Source organism: Megalobrama amblycephala, linkage group LG7 (genome assembly GCF_018812025.1).
Source record: "Megalobrama amblycephala isolate DHTTF-2021 linkage group LG7, ASM1881202v1, whole genome shotgun sequence".
Classification (NCBI taxonomy): domain Eukaryota; kingdom Metazoa; phylum Chordata; class Actinopteri; order Cypriniformes; family Xenocyprididae; genus Megalobrama; species Megalobrama amblycephala.
Genome location: NC_063050.1, coordinates 3298826 through 3317886, shown reverse-complemented (window position 1 = coordinate 3317886; position 19061 = coordinate 3298826). Strand labels below are relative to the sequence as shown.

At 33.4% G+C, this 19061-nt stretch overlaps 2 protein-coding genes across 2 annotated transcripts in view; both read left to right on the top strand.

The window, feature by feature from the left end:
- The first annotated feature begins 497 nt into the window (after window positions 1–497).
- On the top strand, window positions 498–11152 carry LOC125271120 (deoxynucleoside triphosphate triphosphohydrolase SAMHD1-like). Its single transcript, XM_048195099.1, has 15 exons — window positions 498–697; window positions 2036–2130; window positions 2423–2583; window positions 3830–3945; window positions 4268–4339; window positions 4536–4567; window positions 6703–6852; window positions 6944–7044; window positions 7277–7385; window positions 7574–7665; window positions 9945–10057; window positions 10152–10288; window positions 10424–10516; window positions 10647–10751; window positions 10988–11152. The coding sequence occupies exons 1-15, from the start codon at window positions 610–612 to the stop codon at window positions 11150–11152; spliced, it is 1629 nt and encodes a 542-aa protein (XP_048051056.1). The 5' UTR covers window positions 498–609.
- Window positions 11153–17398: 6246 nt separating this feature from the next.
- The window catches only part of LOC125271517 (deoxynucleoside triphosphate triphosphohydrolase SAMHD1-like), a 57220-nt gene continuing 55557 nt past the window's right edge, over window positions 17399–19061 (top strand). Inside the window, exon 1 of the mRNA XM_048195553.1 lies at window positions 17399–17404. Coding sequence (XP_048051510.1) covers window positions 17399–17404 — 6 coding nt within the window. The remainder of the gene's footprint in view (window positions 17405–19061) is intronic.

The window sequence follows — 19061 nt, the reverse complement described above, 5'->3', positions numbered from 1 at the left end:
GTCTGATGGAAAAGTCAGTATTACAATGTAGAAGACCCTTCCCTCAGTTATATCACTGCTGTCATGTCTTTTCTTTTGGCTCAGAAGAAGATATTTTGAGGAATGTTGGTGTAAGTGTAACACTGGACCCAATTAAAAAAAGAAAAAAAGAAAGAAAATAATATCTTTTCCACAGAAGCTGATACAGATGCGAAATGACATGAGGGGACTTGTAAAGGATGACTATTATTTTTTGCATGAACTATCCCTTTAACTTTCATATTTTATTATGCAATGTTTGCATTACATTTGCATATATTTGCTAAACAGGCTCCCCTACCAAAGGCAGTTGTAAGACACATAAACAAGAACTATACAGTAAATATTGTGTGATCGGCACCTGCTGAATGTGTTTCCAGCAGCAGTCACTCTGCCTCGACTCATTCCCCGTCACTAAAGCTCAACGTTTGTCTGAGACACACCCTCATAGTTTCATGACAAGTCTTTCCTCATCATGTAATCCAGTGAGTTGAGTTGCTGAATCTATGAAATCTGTACACAGTTGTACAGATCTTTATTGCCTCCTCATTTGAGTTTTTAACAATCCACCAAAAGAAGACAAAAGAGAAGATGCTTCATTCTGAACAAACCAAAAAAACGCTCTCTGATCACAGGAAAAGTCTTCAGGATCTAAAAAAGTCCTATGAAGAAAGTGAAGGTAAGGGAAGACATATGTGATTTGATTTAATTTTGCAGTTCACGTACACAACCCATTTTCATATGGTAATGTGTGTATGTATATAATCAACTGAAGGTCATGTGATACATCTATCTCCTACTTCCGTATTTGTGTTTAGAGTAATATCCATCTGTTACTTATGATTTACAAACCAAGAAAAAAAGTCAATCACAAGATTATTGTTCATGTCTAAGGCATTTAGTTAATACATACAAATAAAGTTATTTGTTTCTTTGGACCACAACTTGACTTGAGATGACACAAAATCCAGTGAATGCAATAGATTTGACAAAGATAGAAAGGAAGCTGTTTACAAAAGAAACGCCCACAGGAATTACGTCAGAAGGGCACCATCAGAACATCCACATGAACTACTTCCTAAAACTAGTCCCACTGATAAAATATTAAATTAGAAAACTTAACAGTACATATTTTGTATGGAAACATTTATACTAATGCTAAAATTAACATAAATAAATTAATTAAGCTGCACATTTCTGTAAAGTCTTGCCCCATTCACATCCACTATACACTCTGAGAAAGAATGTGTTAAAACTGACTCAAATTGGCTTAAATTCTTACACATCATTGTGTGAGTTTTGGGGGACAACATTTTTTTGTGTCGATTTTGTCAGGAAGGTTAACCAGAGGTGTAGTCAAGACCAAACCCTCCAAGACTGAGACAAAGACTATTCAAGAGGGAAGTTAATGAGATTTGATTACTCATTAATGAATAATGAAGTTATGATTGAGCATTACTGAAGAAAACACCTGTTGTTAAATCACTGAAAGAAAGATGAACAACAAAAACAGAAAAAAAAAAAAAAAAAATAAAAAAAAATAAACAAGAACTTCAACAGACTTCCAGCAACAGCCTTTGATGAAATCAAGTGAAGATAAAAGACATTAAATCTCTCAAGATCTGATTAAACATCAAAATCATTATGGTCATTATGATTAAACACCATTACCAGATTCACTTATTACTAACCAGATTGATTTAATTTCTGTCATACATGTACAGTTCTTATTGAGAATTGACACTTCTGATGTTCTAATGTTGATGTTTTATTGAAAATAATAGTTTGGTTTAAAGTCACCATTATGGCGATCTTCGTCTACATTAGTTGCGCTCTTGACTTTTGATTTTTTGATTTTTTTTTAGGCTTCCATAACTATATATATATATATATATATATATATATATATATATATATATATATATATATATATATATATATATATATATATATATATATATATAGTTAATTATAATATATTTTGTACTGAGGATATAAAATGTCAGATTTTTTCCAGAGCCTGAGAAACAACAGTTATGGGAGATCATTAATGATGAATTGCAAGACATCTTGAAGAAATACTCCTTATTCTTCTCAAAAAAACAAATGAAGGTATGTGAACTACTCATGAACATTACATCATGAATGTTATTTAACTTTTCACTTGCCTTTTCATTTTTCACAGCTGATATGTATTAAATGTGGATTGTAATTCTCCACCATCAAACTGAAATGTAACACCTCACATGATGTATGTGTTTAAAAGTTTCTTCCATTTCATGGACATAAGCATGAATGTACTTTATATTTCGTGGATAACAGAAAGCACCTTTCATGGAAAAAAATGCTGAACTAAATCTCTTACATGTTAGTGTGATAATCCGGTGTGTTTTGCGAACTGTAGATCTTCAATGACCCCATTCATGGTCACATTGAGCTGCACCCCCTGCTGGTGAAGATCACAGATACGCCTCAGTTTCAGAGACTCCGTCACATCAAACAGCTCGGAGGAACATATCTGGTGTTTCCAGGAGCTTCTCACAATCGCTTTGAACACTCTCTTGGGTGAGATATTATTATATTCACAGCTGAAATTTTTGGTCATATAAAGTAGTAAGTACATTCATGCTTATGTCCATGAAATGAAAGAAACTTTTAAACACATACATCATGTGAAGTGTTACATTTCAGTTTGATGGTGGAGAATTACAATCCACATTTAATATTAATATGCAAAATCATTGAAGGAAAGAGAAACAAGAAGAACAGAATAAAAGAGAGACACAACATCATACTTTCTGTCATACTTTCTGACCCCTGGACTTTCCACCTCTGTTCCTGCTAAAACTTGAATGTTAGGACATAATGTTCCATCAGTGTTATCACTAAACATGTTTAGAATGTTTTAATGAACCTTTTGAGATACTAATCTTGTAACAAATATAAAACTAGCAACTAAAAACATTACAATAACATAACATAATGTTCTCCAAACATTATTACAACAATAACATTTCTAACTGGAGTGCCCTCACATTGTGTCCATAGTTTGAGGTTAGGTTACACTTGTATATCACTGGGACTTCACATTGTTTACATTGTGACTACATGGTTCAAATTGTTGAGATGTGCCTCTATTAGTGCCACAGTCGGTGTCCTCTAGCCCAGAAAAACACATTAGGAGTTGTTAGAAATCAAGATTAATCAATACGCGACATGAAATGCAATGCCTAGAAATGCCTCCCAAAAAACTATCCGTGTACAATCTTAAAAATCTCTGGACCATGACTCCATTTGCCTGACAGTCAGAATGACATTTGATATAATAACTTTTGTTGCGACAAACACAACGGATAAATTCACCCCAGTGAAGAAGGTACATGGATTGAATTCTGTGTCGCACATTTCTGAATCTTGATTTCTCACAACTTGTGGTGTCGGAGTCAACTGTGGCGGTAATAGTGTCTCATAAATGCACAGTTGAGCACAGAAGAACAACGGTCAAGCTCATATTTTTATTTTCTTTAAGAATACATTCAATTTCATATATTATACACCAGATCATTTGGAATATACGACACATGTTACATGGGATCATTCTGTGATGCTTTTGCGTCTTTTTTTAAAAGCTGGATTCTGGTCGCTATTCGCTGTTTTTTTTTTTTTCTCCTGTTGTGGTTCATAAAAGAAAGAAGAATAAATTTTCATGGTTCACTGATGATGGTAACGGTCACATGACATGCAAGTAAACAAAAATATTTTTGCTGGATTCAGTGTTTGTGGTCATGAAGTGGTGTTGTTTGTGTGTTAGTGTGGCGTATTTAGCAGGTTGTCTGGTCAAGATTCTTCATGACAATCAGCCGGAGCTCAAAATCACCAAACAGGATTTCCTGTGTGTTCAGATCGCTGGATTGTGTCACGACTTGGGTGAGTAACACTGATGCTTTATTACTTTATTATTGAAATCATCATCACATGTTTGTGTTAATTTATTTTTTTTAAGTACTGCTGATTACTTTGTGTAATTATTTGTTTAAAAAATATATATTTTAAAATAAATGTCAAAGTAGATATAAACCATCAGTAACAGAAACATATTTAAGCATTTAATATATTTAACTTTTTGTCTATCTATCTATCTATCTATCTATCTATCTATCTATCTATCTATCTATCTATCTATCTATCTATCTATCTATCTATCTATCTATCTATCTATCTATCTATCTATCTATCTATCTATTTTTAGGTCATGGTCCATATTCCCATGTATTTGATGGTCTGGTTATTCCTAAAGCCAAAAAGATTAAACAAATAAGAGGTAAGTGTGTTAGTGTGAAATTAATTCTAATCAGAAGGATCTGTGGAAAAATTCTTAGTCATGTCATTATGTTTGAAATAAATAAATAAATAAAACTCTGTTTTGTGTGTGCATGTCTAATAAGTGAACCTGAAAGTGTTCAGTAATGTGCAAAATATGACTTACAAATCATCTGAGACCTGCTTCTTATTCTTAGGCTTGCCTGATGAAATCCCCGAGAAGTGGAAGGTGAGAATGAACACATTGCTCATGCAGCCAACTCAGCTAACAGTATTTTGTTATAAGAACATTCTCCAAATATGCAGTGTTGATTTTGGGAATGTAAAAAAAAAAAAAAAAATCTTGACCAGTTCCAGACCAGTTTTCTTGACATTAAGAAAGGTTTTATGAAAAGAAAGTAATAAACTCAAACAATGTTTGAGTCATTTGTGTTAGATCATCCAAAACTATTTGAAAGTTGAATAAGACACACTTAGACATCAGATTGTCATGTTTAACATGGCCAAAGTTTCAAAACACGAGTTGGACGTATGACGGTGTATTTCTGTGGCAAATATACAACTTCTGCAAACTCATGCAAATTCACTTTTCAGGTATGGCCTTTATCACGTAATAAAGAGTAAAATTCCTTGTATAGGCACTTTTCTCTGATAAACATACACACACACATCACCCAGAACAAGAGCAAGAGTACACCCATCAACACGCTTCGTTTGGGATATGGAAGAAGAGAGATTTTTCAACAATGGCTGTGTCCCAATTCAGGGTCTGCACCCTTTGAAGGCTGCATACATCATCAGTCTCGTTTAAGAAAAACAACCTTTAGATTGCAAAGTAAGAAAGGAATTACAGTATTTCACACCTCAAAATGAATATCAGTCAGTTTTATTACAGTTACTTTTCTTAAATATGACATCCTTGATGAAGTATTCAGCCTTCAAATGTGACCTCCGGAGGACACAGCCTCTGAAATGAGACGCAGCTCCTGTCACCGAAGGAGAGTGTTTTTGGTTGTGAGGGAAAGATTAAAAGTTTCCAAAAGAACCCAGTGTCAAGGGAACAGAGGATGAAGTTTGTTTTTCTGGGGCAGCAAAAGAGTTGAGCACGTATGTTTGTTTGTTCCCAGTAATTCGGTGATGAATACTTTGTAAACAAGTCCCAGTTCAGAGCTGGATTTGCAGATCGTGGTGTTGAGTAAAGCTGCATCAGATGTCTGTGTTTTGTTGGCAATCGGCGCAAGTGCATATAATGTAAACAACATGAATGCTTTTGTTCCCTTTATATTTATAATGATGTCACAGCCTGCAGACAATCTCTATGCAAAAGCTGCGCACACTCCTGACTCTGCCCTCGGCACACCAGGAGCTCATCTTTTTTCTGGAAAGACTAAGTTTAGAGTGTCTATCTTTTATAAATATGATAAAACTAAAGAGATTTGAGGAGATTTGAAGGATGCATTGTTACTCTATAGGTACTCAAGATTAACATGAGATTGGCAGGAACTGTGCGTGTTAAACCTCTGTTTATTCTCAATAAGAGCTTCTGTAGACGTGTGACAGAAATAAAGTCAGTCTGGTTAGTAATAAGTGAAGCTGGTAATGCTGTTTGTGGAGTTGTTGAATCAGATCTTCAGAGATTTAATGTATTTTATCTTCAGTTCATCTAAGGCTGTGGCTGAAGAAAGTTGTAGTTTGTGTTCTTATTTCTCTTTCTTTCAGTGTTTGTTCACAGCAGGTGTTTGAATGATTGAAAGAATGTTTCAGGAACATCATACTAACCTTTAAATAACATTCTACTAACATTAAGGAAACTGAACTTTTTCATGTTCTTGGAATGTTACAAATCAATGTTCCTACAATGTTGAACTTTAGATCAAAATTCAGTTGAAAGAACGTTTGAGGAACATTATATCTTATAAAAACGTTCCTGTAACGTCAAGAAAAATGGACGTTTTTAATGTTCCCAGAACCAACACTAAAGCAGTGTCAGAGTTAATGAGATAATTAAGTGATTAATTTAGTGATGATTGACCATTATTGAAGATACTGATGTTAACAAGCAAAATCAAAGGAGAAAATCACAATCGAGTCACCATGATGGGAATCAGTGTTTGCTTTAGTTGAGCTCTTGACCCTTGACTTTTTAAGTTGTTATCATCAGGTGTCTCCAATAATGGTCAATCATCACTCAATTAATCACTTAATTATCTCATTAATTTTAACCCTACTTCAGTGTTCATTTAACACTCTTGAGTATGGTCTCATATAATCCCAGGAGAGTTAATTTAACACTGTGGTTTTTGCTGTGTGGACTCTGTATTTGATGTATTTAAGATCTCATCTGTCTTTGTGTCTTTACTGCAGCATGAGCAGATGTCAGTGCTGATGTTTGATGACATTGTGAAGAGTTTGAAGGCTGAGAATGAAGATGTGTTGAAAGAGCACGAACTGGATGATAGAGACGTCATCTTCATTAAAGAGTTAATCGAAGGGGCAAAAGCTTCAGCTGCTGAGGTTCATTCTGATACTACAGATGTGTTAATAAAACTGAATGATACCTTTAGTGGAAAATGTTGAAGTGAAACAGACATGCTTTTCTTTCCAGTGGACATACGAGGGCAGAGATAAAGACAAATCGTTCCTATATGAGATTGTGGCAAACAAACAGAACGGCATTGATGTGGACAAATGGGACTATTTTGCACGGTAATTATTATTAGACATTTTGATTGGCTGATGCAACACAAGAACACATAGTAGCAAAAATAAGACCATATTCACAGCTTGAATTCAGCCTTGTTTTAATCTCTTGTAGGTCACAGTAGGTCCATTTAAAATAAAGGCACCTATGAACTAATGTAACAGAGCCAAGCTGACATTTATATATTATTTATCTGTCCATTGTATTTTATTTTTGTATTTGATACTCATTTCTCAGAGACTGTCATCACCTCGGCATTCGTAACAGTTTTGACCATCAGCGTCTGCTGAAGTTTGCTCGAGTGTGTAAAATCAATGGGATAAATCACATCTGCTTCAGGGACAAGGTACATGATACAACCCAAAAATGTACACTTCATTATTTATATAATTTTCATAATATCTTTTTTGATCAGCTGTGTGTTTAAAAATGTGGTGATTTGTTTCTTTGGAAAAATCAAAAAAAAGATGAAAAGCTGTTGAATTAGTAATTGTATCATGGGATCTGTGACACTGGTGTTTGTGTGTCTAACAGGAGGCAGATAATGTTTATGACATGTTTCGCACCCGATACACTCTCCATCGCCAGGCCTACCAGCACAAGATCTGCAACATCATTGAAGAAATGTGAGTCTCTGTTTGCAGTGAACGTCCCGCTGTACACAATTTAACATCCTTATTATTCTTTACATGACCTTACACAAGTTCTGCATTAGACCATTGACTGCACTCGAGGGCTCTATGAAATCTGATTATTTTTCTCCCAAATTCCATTTTTTCCCCCTGTTTTAATTTTTCTAGACTCAATTTTAATGGTTAACTTAAATTTGATTAATCAAAAATCATATCTAATCAATTGAAATCATGATTTTTTTTTTAAAAATAATTTTCTGTTGTGTATTTTATTCTGGTAATCAAGTGAAGGCATAAAACATGAATTTATCTTTTAATCAAATTAAAATTAAACAAACCCATTTTTTGGCAAACATAGTGCTGCACAACATAGATTTACTGATTAAATTAAAACATGGAAGAAAAAAATTATTATTACATGGAGATGAAGTTCATGTGTTCATGTCATTAGTGAGACAGTGTTGAGGAAAAAAAATAATCTCTTTCTTGCAAATGAAGCTCAAGAATTCCAGAGTTCCAGAAGTCAAAATTAGACTTTATTGAACAAAACAACAAAGTCGAGACGCCTGCAGGACATCTGAATCTGTCTCTGACCATGGGCCACTTCACTTAAATTTCCACAGCATACATGGTACACAGCAAAATCCCCAGTGTTAAATGAACACCCAAAGTGTACATATGAGTCCATCTTACCGGGAGTTAAAAAGTAACACTGAAGCAGTGTTAAAGTTAATGAGATAATTGATTGATGATTGAGTGATGATTGACAATTAGTGGAGACACCTGATGGTAATAAGCAGAATCACTGAAGGAAAGAGAGAAAAAAGGTGTTAATTAATGTTTTATGGAATGTTTCATTTCAAGTCACCATGAAAGAGGTCAGCGTTTGCTTTAGTTGGGCTCTTGACTCTTTACCTTTTATTATTATTTTTTCTCTGACTGCTCCAACTTTGTGTTTGTAAAGCACTTTTGTTATAGTCAGAGAAAAAGGATCTGATCACAATATAATTTTATGAACATCAAATTATGCCTGTTGTCTTTTAGAGTCTAAATGTGCTTGATGTGTAGCTTTAGTATTAATGATTGTAGTCCTGTGATTTTACAGCTTGATATCAAACAGCAGTAAGACCTTTTTTTTTTTTTTTTTTTTTTTTTTTTTTTTTTTTTTTTTAAGTAAAATACATTATGCATAGAAGCTCCAGTGTTTAAACACACACAGACATCAAGAATCAGCATCTGATTCTCAAGAACGGTGACGATAAATAAATACAAAATACTGACAAACAGATCAACTCTGAACATCACAAAACAAGCTACTGTCACAACAAAACAACAGAGAAATAAAGCAAACATGAACAATCTACGAAAATTACAGGACAATTCAGCTGCATAATTTATTCATGCAGCAATGCATGATGGGAGCCATGGATGAGTTTTGATTGGTGACTCCCATCATGCACTGCAACATGAAGCACTTTGTTTGATTGTCACCATTGTTGAGGGTCATATGCTGATTCTTGATGTCTGTGTGTGTTTCAAAAAAACTTTCAGATTATAAAAGCTCTTCTGGATCTCAATAGATTTACTGTAAAGAAATAACTTATCTTTATCAGCAGTTAATACTGGATTTCACCAATGAATCTGGCCGTTTCACAATGAAAAAACACAACCACAACACAACTGTGCTTCCCAAAGCATTGTAAACCTAAATTGATCAACTTTGGCTCACAGCACTTTTGGGAAACACAGCTCAGATCATAGTTTCTCTGGCCATAACAAATGTGCTCTACAAACACAAAGTTGGAGCAGTCAGAGATAAATTAATGTTAATAAATTGAGTCAAGAGCCCAACTAAAGGAAATGCTTTTCACCATCATGGTGACTTCAAACTAAACTTTCATTAAAACATTAACATCTAAACATCTGTTAATTCTCAATAAGAACTTTTGTTGATGTATGACAGAAATCAAATCAAACTGGTTAATAATAAGTGTAATAATGTTTAATGGCTGGAAGTCAGTTGTAGTTGTTGTGTCTCTCTCTTTTTCTCTTGTTGTTTCTTCAGTGATTCTGCTTATTACCATCAGGTGTCTCCACTAATTGTCAATCATCACTCAATCATCAATCAATTATCTCATTAACTTTAACACTGCTTCAGTGTTACTTTTTAACACCCGGTAAGATGGAGTCATATGTACACTTTGGGTGTTCATTTAACACTGGGGATTTTGCTGTGTACAACACACTAACTCATTTGTTTTTCTATGTGTCAGGTTTGCTGAAGCGCTCGTGCTAGCCGATCGTGACCTTCATGAAGGAAAACCTGAAGATATGCTGAAGATTTCTGAAGCCATAAAGACGGCAGAGGAATACAGCAAACTCACAGGTCAGCTGAAAGCATCATTATCCATTTTTATCTGTAAGTAAAATAATGTAATGGTCTGAAGAAATTCATTTGTTAATACTTTTTATTCTGTCAGATGAGATCTTTGAGCAGATCTCGTCCTCCACTGCTGAAAACCTGCAGAAATCCAGAGACATTCTGGACAAGATCGTCAGAAGAAAACTGCCAAAGTTTGTGGGAGAAGCTCGCCTGACTGAGAAAAACATGTCAAAGGTCAGAATAGAAAAATAGGTTGGTTTAGTGACTGATAGTGTCCATAATCAATGGACATGTGACTTTATTAAGACAGTATTTACTGTATAGTAACTGTACAGTACTTGACTAACCCTTTCAAATCTGAAAATTCAGGAAGAGCTGACAACAACATGGAAAGCCACAGTACAGAAGTACAAGCTTGATAACCCAACCGTTTATCTGAATGCTGAAGATTTACCAGTTTATGTAAGTTATGTAGTTATTCGGTGCTTAAACTAGATATAAAGTGATTAAGAAGCAGGTTTTGCTCTGAATTAAAACATACAACTGTTTAGTGAATTCATTCCTTAAGCTGATCACTTCATCTCTTACTCAGGTGGTTGATCTGGATCACGGCATGAAGGACAAAAACCCCATTGATTCTGTCTATTTCTACAGCAAGAGGAAACCCAATGAAGCTTCTACCATTAAAGATTATCAGGTAATCATGTTTTATTTTAGACCATTGTATTTTTATGTTTTATTTTTATTTATTTTTTTTTATTTTTTACAAATGGGTGTCATTCATTCCTTAATGATGTGCTTTTAGTAAACCAACTGGACTGAAGCTTGAGCTTTGTCTTGTTGGGCTCAGTGAAGTTTATATTGTAGTTCATTTACTTCATGATCAAGTATCTTTAGAAAACTCATGGTGTGATTGTTGTCTTGTATTGACAGCTGTCCAGTTTCCTGCCGAAGAGGTTCAATGAAGAGCTTGTCAGAGTTTATTACAGAAGAACTGATGATCAGACAGCTGAAGATAAGGAGGAGGAGAAGAAGAAGGTGGAAGAGGCGGAGAAGTGCTTTCAGAGATGGTGTAAAGATAATTTTGGACTCCCATAGACAGCTGAACTACTGACATATAATTCCTCTCTGTGACTTATACACAGTAAAATCCCCAGAGTTAAATCAACTCTGCTCAGAGTACATATGGTCCCTCTCTAAATAGTGTTAAAGTAACACTAAAGCAGAGTTAAAGTTAATGAGATAATTAAGCTATTAATTAACTGATGATTAAACATTACTGATGAACACCTGCTGTTAACAAGCAGAATAACTGAAAAAAAGAGAAACACAAGAACTACAACTGACTTCAGTCAAAACCATTTAATTGAAATCAACTGAAGATAAAAGACATTAAATCTCTGAAGATCTGATTTACTTATTACTAACCAGATTGACTTTATTTCTGTCACATGTCTAAATAATTTCTTATTGAGAATTAACAGAGGTTTAAATGTTGGTGTTTTATTGGTCAAAAAATTATGCCACCATCGTGGTGGTCAGGGTTTGTTTTAGTTGGGCTTTTGACCCTTTTATGTCTTTAAAATTGTTTGTGTTTGAGCAATTGCAATAGTGTTTCACAAGAAACACTTGTACATTGCTGAATGAAAAGACTGAAGGAGATCAGCTTGAAATTTGCTGAAAGCCATTTCAAAGGAAATCACAAAGAGGTCTCTTTCTTTCTGGTTTCTTGATTTTCCAACACAGAAAAAAATTCCATGCTACTCTTAACTCTTCAGTGGCAAAAATTAGTAACTATTACCGTTGAGGCTTATACATGAAAATATAGCATACAATCCTAAACAGTGGTGACAATAATTATTCATACTGCAGTGCATGATGGGAGTTTTGTCCTATGGTGATATCCAGCATGCATTGTAGCATGAAGCGTTTTTTTTTTTTTTTTTTTTTTTTTTTTAAATCACCATTGTTGAGATTCATATGCTGATTCTTAAAGTCTGTGTGTGTCTAGGTGATGCAGTAGTTCAACTTTTTATTATTACACAGTTTTAAAATTATTCAATATGTCTGTTCGCTGCAATGCTTTTTTTCCCCTCTCCTCATGCTCTAGTTTCACAGGGCTGGTAATGCAAAACCAAAAAGTATAAATGATACAATGTATGAGCAGTTTCTTTGGATGCAATCCAGGAATATCACAATGACTACATCATCATATAAAAGCAGCATACATATGCATTGTTGCAAAGAAAAATCTAACATAGCCCAACTTAAGCAAACGCTGATCTTATTCATGGTGGCGTCATTTTTTTTTTTCTTTTCTTTTCTTTTCTTTTCTTTTCTTATATAGAATATAGGCATATAGTTACAAAATAATTTTAGTTATAGAATGAATTAAAGACAATTTATCTGGTTGCCTGGTAGTGTAGGACTGATGGATGTCGATAACTGATATTTTTTCTTTCCAACAGAGTAGACAGTAGTGATTTAGTTACTGAGAGTAAAGCTTGGGTGTAGGCCTACCACAGATAGCAAACAACCATTGAAACAATGATAATGCATCAACAAATGCATCTCTGAATCTCTGTTATTACAAACCAGACTGACTCCATTTCTGTCATTTATCTACATAAGTTCTTTTGTGATAATTAACAGAGGTTTTAAATGTTGATGTTTTATTGAAAAAATATAATAAATATATGCTGGGAGTCATGAGTTGTATACTATGGTGGCTCTCAGCATGCATTGCGGCATGAAGCATGTCATTGTTGAGATTCATATGCTTATTGTTGATGTCTGTGTGTGTCTCTAATCTAATATTTAGAAAAAAAAATTAACAAAGATCTCAGTACACTTGGGGAAAATCTATTAATAACAAATAAACACTTTATGTCAGTGATTAGATTCATCAATCATTTTTCTTTATGAAAATTATATGATCTGATCATCTTTGTTTCTGGCTTCCTTCCCAACAAGTAATGTGTTAGACTGAAGGGAGTTGTAGTTGTGTTTCATTTTTTGAGAGTGCAAGCATGATGTTGAACCAACATCACACTGTAACATTAATTCAATGCAATTACCATTTATTTTTTGATGAAATCTTAAAAAAAAAAAAAAAAAAAAAAAAAAACACATAAATTGCAGGTTCAATATTTTGAATATTCAAATACAGTTTTAGAATATGAAGGGATCTTTCTTTCTTTCTTTCTTTCTTTCTTTCTTTCTTTCTTTCTTTCTTTCTTTCTTTCTTTTGTAGGACTTTTTTTTTTTTTTCAAATATACCTTTAGAATTTCTTTCTCATTTTATTTGAATAAATACATTTTTAGATCAAATGTTGATCTGACAAACAAATTGTTGGCTTAAATAATGTATGTAAAAGTTAATAATAATAATAATAAAAAGAATAATGCTGATAATGATATTTGCTGACACAATAAATTGTTTTAACTATGTTTTACCAATGTCTGACATGTCTTGGATTCAAGTGTTTTGTACTAAATCTGCTGAATATACTCACTTAAACAAAACTTTTATTGGTACAATATCATCTAAATTCATATATCAAAACCTGCCTTTACTCAAGCATTTCAAACAATTGATCAGTGACATCAAAATGGACACACCCCTCAAAATATATAGCCATTGAACTTCCTGATAACGTGGTGTAGTGGGCTGAGTCTGTGAACCTGTAAAACCTCTACACATTTCAACAAAAACTCTTTACCATCATCCTCATTTGGCAATGACACATGAGCAAGACAACAACAAAAGAGTGACAAAGTGAAGGTAAGTTTTTTCACCTAATATTATTGACAATGTACAATGTAATCAAGGGTGACCTATCATCACTACTATTATTATTTGTAATAGTTTATAGTTAGCTTGAAGATGCATAAAATAAGTTGGTGCAATTATTATTTTTAAATTGCACATTATAAGAATTTATGTATGTATGTATTTATTTATTTTGCCATGTGAATGGTGTACTGAAATGAGGTTAATGTACTCAATAGACATCACTAGAGATTCATGGATGGGAGGCTAAGCCTGTTTAGAGGGGTCTGAGCATACTTCTCCAGGATTGTTTTTTAATCCTCAAAAACATCTTTTCATTAATGTATTATTAGGGTAACAACAAGCTTGAAATCTATCAGAAGAATGTTTTTTTTTTTTTTTGGTAAAGGTTGTCTAAAAATATACCCATCTCATATTTTGTGTTAGACACTCATCTAGAATATGACTTAATTATTATACAAATAAACCAATTTAAATCTACTTTCCCTGTCCCCATCCATCCAACACAAACAAAAGGAACAAAAATGGCTTTATGCAGCCAACTCAGCTAGCAGAAATTTGTAATAAGAACGTCTGAGACGCCTGGTCTAAGAATGATGTCTGTCAGAATATAAATTACACAAAATATGTTTTAAACAAAGTTAACAATGACAGTGTGAATCAGGCTATTACATGATGATAATGTCATCATCAAAACATATTGTGATCAGATTACATTTTCTCTTGTTATAACAAATGTGCTTTACACACACAAAATTGGAGCAGCCTGAAAAAAAAAAAAAAACTTATTATAAAAAGTAAAGAGTCAAGAGCCCAACTAAAGACTGACCTCCATCACGGTGACTTGAAATGAAACATTCCATGAAACAATACATTTATTAATTATCTCTTTGCTTCAATGATTCTGCTTAAGACCATGTGTCTTCAATAATGGTCAATCATCACTCAATCACTTAATTATCTCATTAACATTAACTTTAACTGAAAGTGCATATTGCAGGTTAAACATTTTTTCGAGATGAATATATAACCTTGTACAAAAATACCATATAAAAAGGTACTGCAGGATTTAAAAATGTTTTGTGAGACATAAGGGCACAAATTTAGTTGAAGAAGTGACGGTCTCTGTAAAAAACGGTTTTTTTTTTTTTTTTTTTTTTTTTTTTAGCGTTGCATCATTTTACGTCACTTAATTATCTCATTAACTTTAACACTGCTTCAGTGTTACTTTTAACACCCCGTAATATGGACACATATGGACACTGAGGGGTGTTAATTTAACACTGGGGATTTTGCTGTGAACATTTCAGGAACATTATACCTTACAAAAAAAGAAAACTGGACATTTTTTACATTCCCAGAACCAACACTGAACATTTAGAGAATGTTCTAATAACAAAATTATGGGTAACCTTTTATAATAATCTTCAGTTATAAGTCATTTATGAATTATTAGTTAATGATTAACGAATCATTTACAAAACATGGCTATACATTCATAAATGATTAATAAGTAATATGTTAACATTTTATGAATGTTTTATCAATTCAGTTATGAAACACTTATAAGTTATTAGTTAATGATTAATGAATAATTTACAAAACATAACAATATATGTTCATAAATGATTAATACTGTTATGCTAACAATTTACAAATGTGTTGTAAGTTAGGCCCTATCTTAAAAAAAATGTTAAAATCATGAAATAAATAAAACAGATCATTAGTAGATGGTTTATAAGTTATTAGATACACTGTTAGACCTTGCCAGGTTTTTTTTTTTTTTTTACAGTAAAATACTGGCAACATTGTTGCCAGTGATTTACTGTTGATTGTACAGTTATTTACTGTAAACTACAGTATGTTACTGTAAAGATACCATGAACTAAATTAAAATTCCTTAACTAATTTCATTTGCAGAAACCGACTGCCTTTAATTGTCCCACTGCCATTTAAATTTATAAACTAATATTTATGATATTTTAATCATGTGATTAATCATTTTATTACTGTGAACTTATTTCATTGGAGTCTACAGAAAATATTTTAAAAAGAGATTTTTACTGCATAAGCAACAACACAATCATCATCTCTTAAATGAAGCAACATGCAGCATATCATCAATGTTTCTTGATCTTCTCCTGAACTTAAGCAGAGGCTCTACTCTTCAGCACAATGGTGACCCACAAAACTCAATTTTACAGTAAACTACTGGCAGCAGTGTTGCCAGTACATAACTGTTTTTTAACTTACAGTTTGTTACTGTTAAAATACATTTTGTGGGTGTGTCTTTTTATCTTACACCTTTCACCCTTTCAACCCCACAGGAACATCCTCTAGTGTCCACACTACAGAGTAAAAGCAACATTGATGATGTGTTGCAATAATTAAGTGATTGTGTAAGTGATGATTGAGCATTTATGATGAACACCTGCTGTTAACAAGCAGAATCACTAAAGAGAAGAGGAAGAACAAGTACAGAAAAAAAGATTATTATCTTTAAAGATTATTATCTTTAAAGAGTATTATTACACTTATTACCGACCAGTTTGACTTTATTTCTAGAAGATCTTAACAGAAGTTTAGATGTTGATGTTTAATTGAAAATGTTTGGTTTATGTCACCATTAAGGAGATCAGCATTTGCTTTAGTTGAGCTCTTGACCCTTGACTTTTTAACATCATTTTTTTTTTTTATCTTCTCCTCTGGCTGCTTTAACTGTTTTTGCAAACCACATTTGTTATAGCAGAAACAAATGTGGAGGGAAAAAAGTGGTCATTAAGTGCTGACAGTTATGTATTGATGAAAATGTGTAATTATCACATAGTTTCTTCATTCACTGTGTTTAATCCCTTGTGTTACATTAACAGACCAGTGAAGAACTTTTTTAAACACTTAATAAAAATTCAGCTACATAATTTATGCATGCTGCAGTGCATGCTGGGAGTTTTGTACTATGCTGGCATCCAGCAATGCTTTGCGAAAAAAAAAAAAAAAAAAAAAATGGTTTGTGAACTGGTTTGACACTCAGTGTGTCTGAAGTCAGTTGTAGTTCTTGTGTTTCTTCTCTTTTTTCTGGTCTTGTTTCTCTGTCCTTCAGTGATTCTGCTTATCAGGTGTTCATCAGTGTCTGAATTCACTCTCTTCTTTTCATTCACTCTGTCAAGTGGACTATATTAGTGAACTAATGTAGGGAATAGTGAATGAGGGTATAGGGTGTGATTTAGAACACAGCCTCTGAGTGTCGACTTTGAGCAATGTTAACTCACAGTATATTCCTGTAGGCTACTTTCTCGAAAATGACAAATATTACCCAAAATGCATTATTTTCTACAGTATATTAATGTTTTAATGGAAAATGGTTTGTTACTGTCAGAATTTGGATGTTTTTCTACAGCAAGGTCTAACAGTGTAGCTGAAACAAAATACAGAACACAATATTTCAAACAGGGATAAAATTGCACTCTTTCCACAGGAAAATGACAAATGGAAACAGCTGAAATTTGGAAAACATCAGGCAGCCAGATTCTTTGAAACATACAGAGGACATCATGAAGGCAAGTAAATCATTAGAATAAAAAAAAAAAGGAGAACATCATGTCAATAAACATGTGCCAGCCCTGTGCCATCTACTGTTTTGAAATAGGAAGTCGCCAAGCCTCATTTGAGAGAAAATCTGAAATTTGTTAGAATTTGTAAGAAAATGAAACTGGAGCCTGAGTAAATTGTGCCAAAAGTCACGTGACTCGCTAACTAGTTTGTATTGTTTGTATTTTTGTACAAATTGGATTTTTTGTTTATTCATAAATTATGTGGAATTTGTGGAATACATTGAGTTTATCCACAAAATAAGCTACTGTATGTGTAGGCATTTACACTTTATTACATCCTTTTACATAGGTTCATGAAAACTCATTTAAACCCAAAATAATAGCACCCAACAGCCTAGTGGACTTTAAAGTCGCCATGAAATCACAATTGAAGGTTTTTTGGCGTACAGTTTCTCATTTCAACAATTTTGATGGCATCAAGCTGCACTTCAGCTTCTCATCACATTTTCTGTCCAATCAAATGCTCTCTAGAATATAAAGCGCCCTGCTGCGGCTAAAATCGGTCACTTATAAACCAGTTAAAGCAGCCAAACAAAATGTAATAATAAAAAAAGACAAGGGTCAAGAGCCCAACGTTAGCAAACCATGATTTTCTCCTTTGGTGATTCTGCTTGTTAACATCCGATCACCTTCCTGACTGACACATTTACTGTGTTAAAATCATTACACAACGAATGTGTCAAAATTAACACTCTCGGGTCGGCGGTCACGCCGGCGTGACCAACGTGTTGTTTTTCTAACCAGTGTGAAAGAGACTCAAAATACTCCGTCAATGTTGCACATACAATTAAGAGCTATACACCATTTTAATCTGTGGAATATCTCCTTTTATTTGTGTACACTCAGAGTAAAAACAAAATGTTGTGCTTTTTGCAAAATAAAGAAAACTAACATGATGCGTGATCTCTCGTCTCCCTCTGAAGGAAGTCCAATCTGATAGTTCTCAGAAAATGAACTGTAATTTAGTGAATACTAATGACAAAAAAATGAGACTTCTGTCTAAAAAAAACATTGAAATGTCAGGTTTTAAATTGTGTAAGTCAAATCGAAAACAAAAATTCTGTGTTTATGTAATCTGTATGAAAAGAGAGCCATGTCAGAAGTCTGTGATTCAGCTCATTATCCACTAATGCAGCCACGCCCAGAGAGCCAGCGCTATTCAGACGCAAATTCTGAGGCAATGCATGCATTCATCGTCTCAATCGTGTATTTATTGTCTTGAAAAGTGTTTATCTGGATGTTAAAGCAATGGTTAGCGATCTCTAGAAGACATGCAGTTAGTTCCTGGTTCTTCTTCTTCTTTATATGGATTTGTGGACTAAAGGTGCGCCCTCCGGCTGCAAGTATGAATTGAAAACAGTATCCAGCGTTCATAGTGAAGACAATAAATATTGAATAAATATTACTCCTCTGTATAGAAAATTGACAAACATATGAGAATCCATCAATATTTCTCCAAATGTGCATGCTTTTAAGCTAAAAGTCTATATGAAATGCCATAGAGGTAACATAACTGTTCAGACACTTTGCATCACAGAAATGCATTACATTTTAAAGAATATAATAGAATACCATTATTTTAAATTGTAATAATATTTCACAG

What these genes read in the sequence shown, in the direction of transcription:
- LOC125271120 (XM_048195099.1), top strand. Translation starts at nt 610, where the DNA reads ATGCTTCATTCTGAACAAACCAAAAAAACGCTCTCTGATCACAGGAAA. An exon ending in TCTCAAAAAAACAAATGAAG is followed by an intron (nt 2,131 to 2,422) that starts GTATGTGAACTA and finishes TGCGAACTGTAG; the next exon opens with ATCTTCAATGACCCCATTCA. An exon ending in GGAATACAGCAAACTCACAG is followed by an intron (nt 10,058 to 10,151) that starts GTCAGCTGAAAG and finishes TTATTCTGTCAG; the next exon opens with ATGAGATCTTTGAGCAGATC.